The 17,747-nt window shown below is 45.7% G+C and overlaps 1 protein-coding gene across 1 annotated transcript in view; it reads right to left on the reverse strand.

Annotated features, from left to right (window-relative positions):
* LOC106591008 (calsyntenin-2) overlaps positions 1-17,747 on the reverse strand; it is a 529,723-nt gene that overhangs the window by 195,059 nt on the left and 316,917 nt on the right. Inside the window, exon 3 of the mRNA XM_082966721.1 lies at positions 14-209. Within this exon, the coding sequence (XP_082822847.1) occupies positions 14-209 (196 nt within the window). The remainder of the gene's footprint in view (positions 1-13; positions 210-17,747) is intronic.

Genomic DNA, 17,747 nt, shown 5'->3' on the forward strand with positions numbered 1-17,747 from the left:
CTCATAAACTCACTTGTGTGACTTCTTGCCCCCGGTGCCCCCAGGTCCTGCTCCACAGTCATGGGCCTGGATGATAAAGGTGTACTCCTTTTGCAGCTCACAGTCCACCAGGCCCCTGGCCCTCAGCTGGCCCTCACCAGATGTCCCATTCAGCACCACCGCCTCGAACGGAGCCTCCAGACCATGGATCTTAAACGCACAGATCTCCCCTGGAAAGAGAGAGAGAGGGAGAGGAGGGGAGAGAGGTGAGGGACTGTGTATTTACTGCCACTTGATCGTTAAAGTCAAAAAGTAGTGGCGAAGAGAGGAGGGGTTTGTTGGTTTCTTTATGTGATAGAGTGTTATACTGTTGTGGAGATATGCAGACTCATCTGAGCAGACATACATTTTTACAGCATGTGCAGTGGGCTCACGTAATCAGACTCAGCAGCACTGGGGATTTGACTTCTCCTACTAGTTGAGCACTGTAAAGAATACCTCAGTAATAACAATTACCTGGAAGGTTCCAGTTCAATTTTTGAGCAGACAGGGAGAGAAACAACAACAACAACAATAAGTATCCACAGCAGAGTCTCCCACAAAGCCACCCTCTCTGGAACAGGACTAACAAACTCACTCATTCAACAACTAATCCCTCTCCTGAAGAAGGACAAATCAACCTGCCCACAGTGTGCGGCTCACTCCCATCACGCGATGTCACTCCAGACCATACAAACAATCACCAATTTAGTAACTACGTTAAAGCTTGATAAAAAGAAACACTGCCTCTCAAAGTCACCATGGTTTGTTTGAGAGACAACGAAGGAATAGAACATTCATTTACAAAGCTAAACAATGAGGCAGACCAGAACAAGTCGTCTGACATTTATGAGCAGGTTGGATAAGGTGGAGTCTGTTTTGGAGTTGGCGAGGCGAGTGCTTTAGAAGCGTGGCGCTTGCCCGCGTTTTACTGGGGGATTTGAGGAAATCACTTAGCACGAGCTTTAAAGTCTGACCCGAGATGGCTAATTGCGCCGATAATCATTTAAACTAACAGGAAGGACTAAATTGGATTCTGCCAGAGCTTTGTGTGCACATCGCTGCTGGCCAGTTGTGATAAGAGCAACTTTATTTTCCCCTCCTTCCCTTTCTCTTCCCTTTCATCCCGGTCAAACATTATCCCATTTCATTCTACAGTGGGAGTGTTGAAATGACAATTTGTCCACAGTGGAGAGAGAGTGAGAGAGAGTGAGAGAGTGAGAGAGTGAGAGAGTGAGAGAGTGAGAGAGTGAGAGAGTGAGAGAGTGAGAGAGTGAGAGTGTGAGAGAGAGAGATGGCGAGAGGGAGGGAGGGAGATGGCGAGAGGGAGGGAGGGAGGGGGAGACAGAGCGAGATGGAGAGAGAGAGCTACTCAGTAAGCTGTTTAAGACGGCCTCTTTGTATTACCTGAAGAATAACGCATCAGAAATAAATGCAGAGGCATAGAAGCATTCCGCTTGGGAAAATAATCATAAAATGGCATCAAAGCAAATGGTGTGTGATGAGGAGAGAGAGGACGTAACAGTCTCGATGGGTGAGGTTGCCTTGCCACCACACAATGCCCAAATAAAAAATCCATCACTGTAGTAGGAAAAATAAACCTACACCCTTATAAAAACATATTGCAGTCAGAGTCCTCTATAACTGCAGGACACTGCAAATACTGTGACCAAAATACTATTTACTACAGTCATTTTGTAGTGTAACTGCAGTTACAGTGCAGTATAACTTACACTGCAGTTATTCTGCAATTACTGCGTCCAAAATATCACAGTCGACTGCAGTTACTGCACTTTTACTGCAGTTTCAAAACTGCAATCTTTTATTGTAAGGGCACAGCCAAGTGAAGAAGTTTCCCATTATTAAGGTACAACTAAAGATATGCTCAACTATTCCACCTCGGTGCTTGGCAAGACAAGGAACCCCTACACCCAATTCGTGATTACATTTTAGCTCAGGGAGCGGAGGGGTCAAGGTGACCAGCGTTGACTGTCATGGCAGACCTCCTCTTTTTCAAAGTTGAATGAATAAACACATCGCCTCACTCTGGGCTGCTAGCTGCTTGTCACACCTCCAGGCTGATATCAGAACCCCCAGCAGAGGAGAGCCTTTCTGAAGGACAGATTAGGTTTGAACCGATGGCCCCGGCTCGGCTTCGGCTCGGCAGCAGCATGGTAACAGGAACAGATGTTGGGTGGCTGGCACTTGGCAGAGCTGTGGGACTCGCAACCCTATTTGCTGTGCTAAATTGTTAGCTAAATATGTGTCTCCGTGTCACATTAGCCTTTTATGAGATAGATTTATGATGAGAAAAAGCCAGGCAACGGCATGGTAGTCTTCAAGGAGAGACTGGGCAGTGCCACATTCTAATCTAATGGGTACAGATGAATGAGACATTATGAGTAGATGGCAGTGAGAAGGAGCAGGAACTAGATGTCATGGTTTAAGTTCTACAGAGGGGCACTGAGTCAGCTGCGCTAAGAAATAATATCAAGGGGACTAACTGCAGTTATTATCAGTAGTACCAGTGGTGGTGTGTGCTTCTGTAGCCTGAGGGCCAAAACACTCTGGGGGACCCCAGTCATTATCAGACCTGACAGAGCATCCCTGATAAGACGAACCGGATCACAACACACTCATAAAAATGGGTCAAAGCATGCACACACACACAGCTGGATAGTGACCAAACACACACACAGCTGGATAGTGACCAAACACACACACACACGGATAGTGACCAAACACACACACACACACACACACACACACACACACACACATAGCTGGATAGTGACCATACAGCACCCTTAAGTGTGTGAGATGTGGAGGTGGAGAATATCAATCTGAGGTTGTTGATAAGAGCAGAGAGGAGAGCAGAGATGGATGGAGGCAGGGGAGAAGAACGTTTGGGAGGACGGGAACATGGGCACTGCCTAAGGCAAGCTCTGATTTCACTGCTGGAGAGTGACCAAAACACGCACACACGTACACACACACACACACACACAGCGGTAATGCCAGAACCCTCGCTTTAAATCAGCACTGACATGACTTTCATCCTCCTACTGTTTGAACACACACACCGCACGATAGACAGCTATCTAATCAAATCATACAAAATCAATGTTACTCAATTGTTTTAGAACTGTCATTATACATTAACTGGCTGGTACATGCAGTATTACAGCAGTTGAGCAGCTTACAGAGATAATAAGTTTATACCAACAGTAATAACATAATAATATCAGTAATGGGTTTATTGAAATTGTGTGGTTAGTTACTGAAGGCTAGCGGTTCTTTAAAGAATTCAGATTTTGCATCTAGTTACCTAGTTATGTATAGATCCCTATCTTACCTCTGCTTCTCTCTCCCTGTACCCCATCACACACACACCAATTGGCTCTTGATTGCCACACAACCTCCTCTCTGCACTTTACACACATATTTCTCTCACACCCTCTCCTCCCCCGGCCCTCTCAGCTGCAGGGCAGAGAGAGACTGTCAGCCACATAGCTCCAGAGTTGAGGCCAAATTGAAAACACTGTAATTATGCTCTTCATGAAATTAGTCAGACGAGGAATGAAAAAAAAAACACACACTAGAAGAGAAGCTGTCTGTCCGTTTCTGAAGAATTCATTCTAATCTGGCTTGTGTGTTCTGGCTAGAGCCGGAGCTGAAGAAACCAGAGTGGCATGAGATTCTGTGTGTGTGTGTGTGTGTGTGTGTGTGTGTGTGTGTGTGGTGTGTGTGTGTGTGTGTGTGTACAGGAGATTTTAATTAAAAATACTCTTCTCTCCATGAGCACAGAGGGGAGACTCAGACATGATTAGCTCAACCTTGTCCCTTCACCCTTAATTACATAAAGGCTACTCTGAGGGAGTTAATGTCATCCCACTGTCTCTCTGACGGACAGAGAGAACCCACTGTCTCTCTGACGGACAGAGAGAACCCACTGTCTCTCTGACTGACAGAGAGAACCCACTGTCTCTCTGACTGACAGAGAGAACCCACTGTCTCTCTGACTGACAGAGAGAACCCACTGTCTCTCTGACTGACAGAGAGAACCCACTGTCTCTCTGACTGACAGAGAGAACCCACTGTCTCTCTGACTGACAGAGAGAACCCACTGTCTCTCTGACTGACAGAGAGAACCCACTGTCTCTCTGACTGACAGAGAGAACCCACTGTCTCTCTGACTGACAGAGAGAACCCACTGTCTCTCTGACTGACAGAGAGAACCCACTGTCTCTCTGACTGACAGAGAGAACCCACTGTCTCTCTGACTGACAGAGAGAACCCACTGTCTCTCTGACTGACAGAGAGAACCCACTGTCTCTCTGACTGACTGAGAGAACCCACTGTCTCTCTGACTGAGAGAACACAGAACACACTCTCTGCTGTGTGAGTCTGAGGAAACACAACTGTACTCATCACACAGCTCCAGTCCACAACACAATATGGCTGTACTGCTGCATTCTGGGACTGAATAGGTTTTAGGATGTGTACCTAATAGCTATTTGTTGTGCATCAGACCATGCGCCTTAATCTCTTCTCTACCGGCAGTCCACTGGACGACTCACAGAGTCCTAAACAAATCAGTACTGTTTTACTCTGACTGCTCAGGGGCAGGTTGGGTGTTTAGGAGTGCCGACAGTGTGTGAGGCCCCAAACACCCACTTCCCCTATGTCAATATAGTTAGTCACAAAACACCAGCAGGATAGACGTCAATAACTCAGCCTAGACACAGGAAGAGGGGCAAAACAACACACACACACACACACACCGTCACCACCCAGGCTCTAGCCAACAGTCCATAACAGACCACCACCCAGCCTCTAGCCAACTGTCCATAACAGACCACCACCCAGCCTCTAGCCAACAGTCCATAACAGACCACCACCCAGCCTCTAGCCAACAGTCCATAACAGACCACCACCCAGCCTCTAGCCAACAGTCGATAACAGATCACCACCCAGGCTCTAGCCAACAGTCCATAACAGACCACCACCCAGCCTCTAGCCAACAGTCCATAACAGACCACCACCCAGCCTCTAGCCAACAGTCCATAATAGACCACCACCCAGCCTCTAGCCAACAGTCTATAACAGACCACCACCCAGCCTCTAGCCAACAGTCCATAACAGACCACCACCCAGCCTCTAGCCAACAGTCCATAACAGACCACCACCCAGCCTCTAGCCAACAGTCCATAACAGACCACCACCCAGCCAACAGTCCATAACAGACCACCACCCAGCCTCTAGCCAACAGTCCATAACAGACCACCACCCAGCCTCTAGCCAACAGTCTATAACAGACCACCACCCAGCCTCTAGCCAACAAACCATAACAGACCACCACCCAGCCTCTAGCCAACAGTCGGTAACAGCAATAACAGACCACCACCCAGCCTCTAGCCAACAGTCCATAACAGACCACCACCCAGCCTCTAGCCAACAGTCCATAACAGACCACCACCCAGCCTCTAGCCAACAGTCCATAACAGACCACCACCCAGTCTCTAGCCAACAGTCGATAACAGACCACCACCCAGTCTCTAGCCAACAGTCGATAACAGACCACCACCCAGCCTCTAGACAACAGTCCATAACAGACACCCACCCAGCCTCTAGCCAACAGTCCATAACAGACACCCACCCAGCCTCTAGACAACAGTCCATAACAGACCACCACCCAGCCTCTAGCCAACAGTCCATAACAGACCACCACCCAGGCTCTAGCCAACAGTCCATAACAGACCACCACCCAGCCTCTAGCCAACAGTCCATAACAGACCACCACCCAACCTCTAGCCAACAGTCCATAACAGACCACCACCCAGCCTCTAGCCAACAGTCCATAACAGACCACCACCCAGCCAACAGTCCATAACAGACCACCACCCAGCCTCTAGACAACAGTCCATAACAGACCATTTACATTTACATTTTAGTCATTTAGCAGACGCTCTTATCCAGAGCGACTTACAGTACTGAATGCGTACATTTTTTTCTCCGTACTGGTCCCCCGTGGGAATCGAACCCACAACCCTGGCGTTGCAAACACCATGCTCTACCAACTGAGCCACACGGGACTACCACCCAGCCTCTAGCCAACAGTCCATAACAGACCACCACCCAGCCTCTAGCCAACAGCCGATAACAGACCACCAACCAGCCTCTAGCCAACAGTCCATAATAGACCACCACCCAGCCTCTAGCCAACAGTCCATAACAGATCACCACCCAGCCTCTAGCCAACAGCCGATAACAGATCACCACCCAGCCTCTAGCCAACAGTCCATAACCTACCACCACCCAGCTTCTAGCCAACAGTCCATAACAGACCACCACCCAGCCTCTAGCCAACAGTCCATAACAGACCACCACCCAGCCTCTAGCCAACAGTCCATAACAGACCACCACCCAGCCTCTAGCCAACAGTCCATAACAGACCACCACCCAGCCTCTAGCCAACAGTCGATAACAGCAATAACAGACCACCACCCAGCCTCTAGCCAACAGTCCATAACAGACCACCACCCAGCCTCTAGCCAACAGTCCATAACAGACCACCACCCAGCCTCTAGCCAACAGTCCATAACAGACCACCACCAAGCCTCTAGCCAACAGTCCATAACAGACCACCACCCAGCCTCTAGCCAACAGTCCATAACAGATCAGCACCCAGCCTCTAGCCAACAGTCTATAACAGACCACCACCCAGCCTCTAGCCAACAGTCCATAACAGACCACCACCCAGCCTCTAGCCAACAGTCCATAACAGATCACCACCCAGCCTCTAGCCAACAGTCCATAACAGACCACCACCCAACACATCATCAACACAAGAAACATTACAGCAAACACACTCCCAGACAACAGCAGGAAATATCAATCAGTTAAACAGGCTTGTGACTACTAATCCATCACCTACTGTCAGCCAATTACAGAGAGCTAAAAGCAATCAAACAGCCAATCAGCATAAACACAACACTGCAGGTGTTTCTCCCACTGAGACCACTATTATACAGGACTCCGTGGGAAAGATGGAAGGATGGATGGAGGGATAGAGAGATGGATGTTCCTGGGTAAGATAAAGTAGCTTTTTATTCCCAGTTAGAAATCCTTCTTTGTTGACATGGCAACAGTTGCTGAAACTAGTCCTAATGATTGATGATATATTTTTCTAAATCAGTTTCTATGCAGATGGTAGACTCAGTTCCTATGCAGATGGTAGACTCAGTTCCTATGCAGATGGTAGACTCAGTTCCTATGCAGATGGTAGACTCAGTTCCTATGCAGATGGTAGACTCAGTTTCTATGCAGATGGTAGACTCAGTTTCTATGCAGATGGTAGGCTCTATAGATAGAAGCTAGTGCGAGTCCATGTCCTACCTGGCTAAACGTACACTTTTCACTTTCAATTAACAATGTCATGATTGTGCCAATGTGTTTGTCTTGAACTACCATCTGTTGTTGTGAATGCAGAGAATTGCAGAAGACAAATTGTAGAAAGGCCCATGGAGTTGGTGGAAGAATCCTTTAATTCATGGCCACTTGCTCAGCTGGGCCAGGGGCGCTTTAATTAGGTCAGGTGGAAATGTCTGACAGATCTGAACTCATTAAAAGGAGGAAATCGCAACCGCCCAACCTCAACTCTGTCTAATCCAGACATTCTGTGCGTCCATGAATCAACCACAGACAAACTACCCAGTAAATATACCACTTTGTTGTGGTTAAAGGAATTCCTGCCTCAGTCTCATCCATTCTTCTGTCACCTGACCCATGATCAACTGTTCACCTTCACTATTGTCAGTCATCCTACCTGTCCAGCAACCAACACAGATTCCAATAATCTTTCACAAATGTTTATCTTACAGTGAGGGAAAAAAGTATTTGATCCCCTGCTGATTTTGTACGTTTGCCCACTGACAAAGAAATGATCAGTCTATAATTTTAATGGTAGGTTTATTTGAACAGTGAGAGACAGAATAACAACAACAAAAAATCCAGAAAAACACATGTCAAAAATGTTATAAATTGATTTGCATTTTAATTAGGGAAATAAGTATTTGACCCCCTCTCAATCAGAAAGATTTCTGGCTCCCAGGTGTCTTTTATACAGGTAACGAGCTGAGATTAGGAGCACACTCTTAAAGGGAGTGCTCCTAATCTCAGTTTGTTACCTGTATAAAAGACAGCTGTCCACAGAAGCAATCAATCAATCAGATTCCAAACTCTCCACCATGGCCAAGACCAAAGAGCTCTCCAAGGATGTCAGGGACAAGATTGTACACCTACACAAGGCTAGAATGGGCTACAAGACCATCGCCAAGCAGCTTGGTGAGAAGGTGACAACAGTTGGTGCGATTATTCGCAAATGGAAGAAACACAAAAGAACTGTCAATCTCCCTCGGCCTGGGGCTCCATGCAAGATCTCACCTCGTGGAGTTGCAATGATCATGAGAACGGTGAGGAATCAGCCCAGACCTACACGGGAGGATCTTGTCAATGATCTCAAGGCAGCTGAGACCATAGTCACCAAGAAAACAATTGGTAACACACTACGCCGTGAAGGACTGAAATCCTGCAGCGCCCGCAAGGTCCCCCTGCTCAAGAAAGCACATATACATGCCCGTCTGAAGTTTGCCTGGAGTGGCCTAGCCAGTCTCCAGACCTTAATCCCATAGAAAAATCTGTGGAGGGAGCATAAGGTTCGAGTTGCCAAACGTCAGCCTCGAAACCTTAATGACTTGGAGAAGATCTGCAAAGAGGAGTGGGACAAAATCCCTCCTGAGATGTGTGCAAACCTGGTGGCCAACTACAAGAAACGTCTGACCTCTGTGATTGCCAACAAGAGTTTTGCCACCAAGCACTAAGTCATGTTTTGCAGAGGGGTCAAATACTTATTTCCCTCATTAAAATGCAAATCAATTTATAACATTTTTGACATGCGTGTTTCTGGATTTTTTTGTTGTTATTCTGTCTCTCACTGTTCAAATAAACCTACCATTAAAATTATAGACTGATCATTTCTTTGTCAGTGGGCAAACGTACAAAATCAGCAGGGGATCAAATACTTTTTTCCCCTCACTGTATAATGTATAATATCAGTCTGATGACTTGAATAGGATTTGTGCCACAAATGCTAAAACATTAGCATGTAGAAACAGAGCCAGGAAAACTAAACCAAAGCATGAATTGCTGTCAAACATTGTCCATAGACTGCTTACAGGGTAAGGAAACCAATGTGCCATTTTGTAATTTGGGTGAACTATCCCTTGTGGTAGTTACCCAGTTCAGTCTGTGTTATGGTCTTTAGCCTACTCCAAGATATTAATGAATCACAAGCACTATGTATTCTATTAATGTACGTCCAATCACCACAAAAGCCCTGGCCTCCCTGTATAAGGACAGGCAACGAATGAAAGAGAAGAAAAAAATGGACCAAAACACAAACAGAACACAGCTAAGGCAGTCACATAAAAGCACACTGGAAATCAATAGTTTCTATTTTCTACTTCCCTGTGTAGAATGGCTTGGGGGAGAAAAAGCATGTGTCCACGCTCCTCTCATGCAAGGCCATTTAGAGTTCAATGCGTTCAAATATCCCTATTAGAGTTTATGACCCTTTTAATACCCCAGAGGATAGTACTTAACCTTCAGGCCTATTCTCTATAGCAGCCAGTCATTTGGCCCTGCCTCTGGCCATGGGGCCTTTCTTTTATATGGAGGAGCAACAAAGCACTATAGTATCATGATATCTTTTGGGTGAATGACTGGAATTAGCATCAGCCACGTACTGTAGCTTCCCCTTACAATGTAAATATCGCTACCCAAGGCTGATGACTCCAATTCACAATGAAAAATCAATAAGACTATTAATTCAGTGTTACATAATTCCAATGAAGTCACAGAGTTCATTGTATCTCTCTCTGTAGAGGAGCCTCACCTACTTATAGCCCATTGCTACTGTAGTGTGTCTAGTGACTAGTGCTTCCACACCATTCAAAATAATGGTGCAAAAGGAGCTGGCACTTTGGGATGAGCAGGAACAGAATACACAGGATACATGTGGAGCTGATGAGGTTAGAGAGGTAGGATGGTTCACACTGTAGGACTGCCTCAGGTGACATCGCTCTCAATGCAGTTTACCTTCAGGGGAAGAGAGAGAGGAGAGGAGGAAGAGAGGAGAGAGAAGAGAGGGAGAGGGTATGAAAAGAGGAGAAGAGGAGAGGCGAAAAGATAGGAGAGAAGAAGAGAGGAAGAATGGGAGGAGAGAGAGGAGGAGAGGGAGAAAATAATTGTGACAAAGATATGTCTATGAATAGCTGTTGTGAAGATATTTGTTTCAGGGAACTTTATGAGCCTGTAGTGATGTGCCCTAGAGAATCCTGCTGAAACAGCATTTATGATTGACTCTTCAGATCAGTCAGACAGCCAATCAGCAGCCAGATGACTGCTTTGCTATCATCTTGACAAGTCAAATCCCAAAGTAAACTTTTTTGTATGTGTGTATGTGTGTTTCTGTGTGATTGTGTAGTTCCAATGTTGGAGGGTGTGTGCAGTTCAGAAGTCTTATCGGGATCAGAAGCTTATACAGGGTGATCTTCTGGCCATTGAAATGGTAAAATATGCAAGGCTTTATGAGAGTCTGTCTGAACTGAGTTCCCTGCATACACACCGTGTAATCCAAACTAAAATGCTTAGAGGCAAAATGTTCTCTCTGCTCTCATTGGAGAGAAGTTTTGTTGCAGAGGGAGAAGTAATGTAAAATGCTTCACAGAACGGCACCTAACTTTTTCCACTCATGTCTTTTGGCACCGGTGGGCCACCATCGCTCATTGATACTGTTCAAATTGGGCCAGGGACTAGGGAGTAGAAAGATAGGGCAGGTTCTGCCAAATGTGTTTGTGTATGAGGCGGAGTGAGGGAGAGAGATGAGAGAAAATGATAGGCAGATTATTTCACAGCAACTGAGGAAAAACTGGCAATGGCTCATTGGACTCGACTTCGTGCTATGCCTACACCTGTCTCTATTTGTGTGTATGTACACTATATACAAAAGTATGTGGACACCCCTTCAAATTAGTTGATTCGGTTATTTCAACCACACCCGTTGCTGACCAGTGTATAAAATCGAGCACACAGCCTTGCAATCTGGATAGACGTTGGCAGTAGAATGGTCTTACTTAAGAGCTCAGTGACTTTCAACGTGGCACCGTCATAGGATGCCACCTTTCCAACAAGTCAGTTTGTCAAATTTCAGCCCTGCTAGAGATGCCGTACTGAAGGGCGCGTTGCGCGTAAAAAAAAAAAAAAAAGACTGTCCTCAGTTGCACTACAGAGTTCCAAACTTCCTCTGGAAGCAACGTCAGCGCAAGAACTGCTCACAGGGAGCTTCATAAAATGGGTTTCCATGGCCGAGCAGCTGCACACAGGCCTAAAAATCACCATGCGCAATGCCAAGTGTCGGGTGGAGTGGTGTAAAGCTCGCCACCATTGAACTCTAGAGAAATGAAAACGCATTCTCTGGAGTGATGAATCACGCTTCACCATCTGGCAGTCTGACGGACGAATCTGGGTTTGGCGGCTGCCAGGAGAACGCTACCTGCCGAATGCATAGTGCCAACTGTAAAGTTTGGTGGAGGAGGAATAATGGTCTGGGGCTGCTTTTCATGGTTTGGGCTATGCCCCTTAGTTCTAGTGAAGGGAAATCTTAACGCTACAGCATTCAATGACATTCTAGACAATTCTGCGCTTCCAACTTTGTGTCAACAGTTTGGGGAGGCCCTTTCCTGTTTCAGCATGACAATGCCCCTGTGCACAAGCGAGGTCCGTACAGAAATGGTTTGTCGAGATCGGTGTGGAAGAACCTGACTAATCTGCACAGAGCGCTGACCTCAACCCCATCGAACACCTTTGGAATGAATTGGAACACTGACTACGAGACAGGCCTAGTCACCCAACATCAGTGCCCGACCTCACTAATGCTCTTGTGGCTGAGTGGAAGCAAGTTCCTTCAGTAATGTTCCAACATCTAGCTTTCCCAGAAGAGTAGAGGCTGTTATAGCAGGAAAGGGGGGACCAACTCCATATTAATGCCCATGATTATGCAATGGCAGGTGTCCACATACTTTTGGTCATGTAATGTATGTGTGTTTGTATGTATGCATGTAATGTATGTGTGTATGTATGCATGTATGCATGTATGCATGTATGCATGTGTGCGTGTGTGCGTGTGTGTGTGTGGGCTGGGAATAGTAGAAAATGCTAGGATCACTAGCCCTCTCGCTGTGTATACATGTCTATTCTTCTCTCTCTGTATGTGTGTATGCTTGTGTGTGTATGCGTATGTACAGTATGTGTGTGTGTGAGTCCCTTGCCTCTCAGCTCTCCAGTGTGTCTTCATTAACATGTTCAACACCTGACAGGTAGAACAGATTGAAAATGTAAGGTGATGGCCTGACACCAGGAAGAGGAAAACAACCCACCCCTCTTTCTACCTCTGTCCTCTACCACACCTCTCCCTACATCTGTCAATCTCTCTCTCCTCTGTCCTCTACCACACCTCTCCCTCCATCTATCTATCTCTCCTCTGTCCTCTACCACACCTCTCCCTCCATCTATCTCTCTCTCCTCGGTCCTCTACCACACCTCTCCCTCCATCTATCTATCTCTCCTCTACCACACCTCTCCCTCCATCTATCTATCTCTCCTCTGTCCTCTACCACACCTCTCCCTCCATCTATCTCTCTCTCCTCGGTCCTCTACCACACCTCTCCCTCCATCTATCTATCTCTCCTCTGTCCTCTACCACACCTCTCCCTCCATCTGTCAATCTCTCTCTCCTCGGTCCTCTACCACACCTCTCCCTCCATCTGTCAATCTCTCTCTCCTCTGTCCTCTACCACACCTCTCCCTCCATCTATCTCTCTCTCCTCGGTCCTCTACCACACCTCCCACTCCATCTGTCCATCTCTCCTCTACCACACCTCCCACTCCATCTGTCCATCTCTCCTTTGTCCTCTACCACACCGCGCCCTCCATTTGTCCATCTCTCCTCTGTCCTTTACCACACCTCTTACCTCCATCTGTCTCTCTGTCCTTTACTAGTTCTCCACCTCTCCCCTTTCTCCTGTTAATATTAATTTTCCCCTCTCTTGTCCAAAACCCACCTCTCTCCCTCTCTCCTCTGCCAGACTATCTTCCTCTCCTTCTCTCCTCTCCCTCTCTCCTCTGCTGGACTATCTTCCTCTCCCTCTCTCCTCTGCCAGTGTATCCTTCATCTCTCCTCTGCACATTTCTTTATCTCCCCTCTGAATTCATCTTCCATCTCTTTCTCTCTCTCCCTAAAAAAACTGTTCATTCCATCTTTATTCTAATCCTTTGCTCAAACAGAAGTGGTATAATTTTGGGCCAGGGGACCAAATGCCAACTTCCCCCTCTCTGCCCACAGCGCCACACACACACACACACACACAGCGATGATTAAAGGCTGATTAAAGACGGCAATACAAAGCAGGTTTTTATATTTGAGTGTTTGTACTGGTTTATGATGACAGCTTCTCATGTTAGATCTGAAGTCATATTTTCCACAGTGTTAGTTCCAATGCCACTACTCTACTGAAAACACAACATCTGATAAGATTAAAACAGTGGTGGACTTGAGCTACGGGGCTACCGTTTTTTGTTCCAACACAAATGATGTAATCCACTTATCATGGTCTTTAGTCAGGTGTGATAGTGCTGGAACAAAAAACTGTGCTACAGTACAGCCCTTTAGGATTGGAGTTACCCACCTGTGTCTTAAGCAATCTCCAACATATGAATCAATGCCATCAAAGCTCAGTTGGAAGAGCATGGTGCTTGCACCGTCAGGGTTGTGGGTTCAATTCCCGGGGCCACCCATAAGTAAATTGTATGCACGCATGACAGTAAGGCGTTTTGGATAACTACGTCTGCTAATTGTCACATGTTATATGACATCAATCCTGTCCTCACTAGCAAGCTGTGGCCAGAGCTAGAGGACCCCTGCTAACCAATGGAAATGGGCCTGACATGAGGAACAAAGGCTTTGATTGACTCTAGGCTCAAATTGTTGGGTTATTTTCTCAGTGTGAGTGTTCCGAAAGCAAGGGCTCTCAAATAGTACTCCAAACCTCCATTTTCCCCTCGTCCTAGAATTGCAGGAAGTGTAATTGCTGCCTCACCATTGTGTTCCTGTCTCCACACCATGTCATTTCCTGGTCTGATCCAGTCCGATCCAGCCGGGCTAGTCTGAGTGCAGGTCATACCGAGACAGTAGCTTTACAGTTAACTCAGCAGGCTAGCTCAGGTCAAAAACAACTCTTTGAACAGGTTTTTCTGTGATGAAAAAAACTGAGGGGAAATGCTTTCAGACAAAATATGAAAATCTATCTCCATTTGCCAAACAAAAGGCACAATGACTGTACATATGAAACACGCTAGGCTAACGAGCATAAAAACGTGCCCTGGATACGGTTGGCTGTTATTACAGCTGGCGCTACCGTGGAAACGCAGGCTAATTAGCAGCTAGCGGAGGCGTGAGACTAGATATTAATGCTAATTTATTTCTATTGACGACTTGGATCTCCCCTCGCAACAGCAGTAGAGGTCAACACCACCCCAACACCCAGGCGGATGTTGGTCTATCTGTAGACGTCAAGAATCACATTTCGTGATGGATTTAAGATGGTCATTCTGGATTGATATATGGGGTCTGTGATGTTTGGTGGGTGTTCCACTTTGACATTGTGATATCAATTAGCATATCTCGAGATGTGGTAACAACCTCAATATTGCCATTTCCGTTCACACACACACACCCCTCAGCGTCACCCCTTTCCAAGTCACTCCCTTGCCTATTTAATCCACCCTTGCATTTTGGTTCCTCCTCCCCAGTAAAGCTCAGGGGTCTCATTCATAATTTCTGTTTAAATGTTACATTAAATATCTGCATGCGCAACTTTTTAAAAGACTGTGCTCACACAAATATTGAGATTTATAAACTTGGCGCACACCATACAATAACAGGTTAGAGCCTGTAAGTAAGCATTTCACTGTTGTATTCAGCGCACGTGACAAATACACTTTGATTTGATTTGATATACGCATGTTTCCCATTATAAATCAGACCTGTCATGGAACTGTGCACATGTGAACGAGCATTATATCTCCACCTGAAAAACACCCATCATTCACCTTTTGGGGTTCACTTAGGAATTATTGGAAGTAGGACAAGACAGTATATCTAAAGGAAATAGCAATGGTGAACTGATCAAATATCTTTGGAGGTGTTGGCAGAAGGTTTTCTTTTGCAGTGACATTTGCTGTATCTGGACATTTCTGAAACACATAAACAATTGCAAATTGTTGTGGACTGTAAACAGATCGTCTGAATTCGATAATGTTTTGGAATTTACTTTCTCCCGAACCTAAATATGCTGCAAAGATCAACTGTCTGTTCACCTGTTAAATTCTACTGTATTTTATAAACCTCGTTCCCTTTTGGATCCACAGAGCAAAAACTTGAAATTATAATAGCCTATCTAATAGGCCCAATTAAATGAGAGATACACATAGTAATTTGTTATATGGCTACTTCAGAAACATGAACGCATCATGTCCTGAAAGGTGCAATAGTTATCCTATATGTATTATATATTATGTTTCTAAATTAAGTATTGTCTACTCGAGAAATCAATGGAAAAGATTAACCGTCGGGTCTAGCGTTAAACTGCGTATCTGATCGGATCGCATAGAGCAAAATAATTGAAATAGCCTATCTTTTTACTAATGTGAAGTGGATGAGAGATGGGACAAATGGTGGCATATCCTAACTTGTTGTAGGCCTATAAGCTATTTGTCAGGTTTTGATTATGAGGTAGGTGAAGGAGTCAAGCGCAGGAGAGCAGAGATGTCCAAGGAGCGTCTTTTAATAGGCAAGTCCACAACAAAAAGACAGGTACAATACCAATAGCAACGCCCATGACAAAAAGAGAATGGAGTTACTCACGGGAGGAAAAAACAACGCTCCTCAAACTTATACACAATCGGTATATAGATGAAATAAACTGAGGCACAACCTCAACGAGCAACCTGAGACAAATAATCCCGCACAAACCTAAGCAGGCAACAGGGGTAAAATATACACACAGAAATTAAAGCAAATGAAACCAGTTGTGAAAAAAACAAAGACAAAACAAACGGAAAAAGAAAAATGGATCAGTGACGGCTAGTAGGCCGGCGACGCCGACCGCCGAGCACCGCCCGAACAGGGAGAGGAACCACCCTCGGTGGAAGTCGTGACACTATTTCGCGAGTATGAAACCATCACAGTCAGAAAAGGTGAGGAATTTATTCTGCAATGATCATGGAAATTAAATAAATAATGGGAAATATATTTGTAATTATTTCAGAATGCTAAGACACAATAAATCACTTTTTTTCCCTCACTAACAGCAAATGATTGCATCTAGTCATGAATAAGTGAACAGACACTGAGTGAACAAAACATTAAGTAGGAAGGTGCTCTTAATGTTTTGCAAAATGTGTGTATATTCCCCATTTGCACAGGGCTACCAGGCTACTTTTGTTTTCTTGCAATACAATACTTCAACCACTAGAAACTGTGTGTACTCATGGTCTACAGTTTGTGGGAAGATAAGCACATTCACACGTGACTGACTGACCTGACTGCCCTTAACCAACACAAAAACATCCTGTGGCATTCTGCATTAGCGTCGAACAGCCCCCGTGATATGCAACTTTCAGGGAAGTTAGAAACCAATATACACAGGCAGTTAGAAAAGCCAAGGCTAGTTTTTTCAAGCAGAAATTTGCTTCCTGCAACACAAACTCAAAAAGGTTCTTGGACACTGTAAAGTCCATGGAGAATAAGAGCACCTCCTCCCAGCTGCTCACTTCACTGAGGATAGGAAACTCTGTCACCACTGATAAATAAACTATAATTGAGAATTTCAATAAGCATTTTTCTACGGCTGGCCATGCTTTCCACCTGGCTACCCCTACCCCGGTCAACAGCACTGCACCCCCCACAGGAACTTGACCAAGCCTTCCCCATTTCTCCTCCCAAATCCATTCAGCTGATGTTCTGAAAGAGCTGCAAAATCTGGACCCCTACAAATCAGCCGGGCTAGACAATCTGGACCCTTTCTAAAATTATCTGCCGAAATTGTTGCAACCCCTATTACTAGCCTGTTCAACCTCTCTTTCGTGTCGTCTGAGATACCCAAAGATTGGAAAACAGCTGCGGTCATCCCCCTCTTCAAAGGGGGGGACACTCTTGACCCAAACTGCTACAGACCTATATCTATCCTACCCTGCCTTTCTAAGGTCTTCGAAAGCCAAGTCAACAAACAGATTATCGACCATTTCGAATCCCACCGCACCTTCTCCGCTATGCAGTCTGGTTTCAGAGCTGGTCATGGGTGCACCTCAGCCACGCTCAAGGTCCTAAACAATATCTTAACCACCATCGATAAGAAACAATACTGTGCAGCCGTATTCATTGACCTGGCCAAGGCTTTCGACTCTGTCAATCACCACATCCTCATCGGCAGACTCAATAGTCTTGGTTTCTCAAATGATTGCCTCGCCTGGTTCACCAACTACTTCTCTGATAGAGTTCAGGGTGTCAAATCGGAGGGCCTTTTGTCCGGACCTCTGGCAGTCTCTATGGG

This window comes from Salmo salar, chromosome 20 (genome assembly GCF_965601325.2).
Source record: "Salmo salar chromosome 20, fSalSal1, whole genome shotgun sequence".
NCBI lineage: Eukaryota > Metazoa > Chordata > Actinopteri > Salmoniformes > Salmonidae > Salmo > Salmo salar.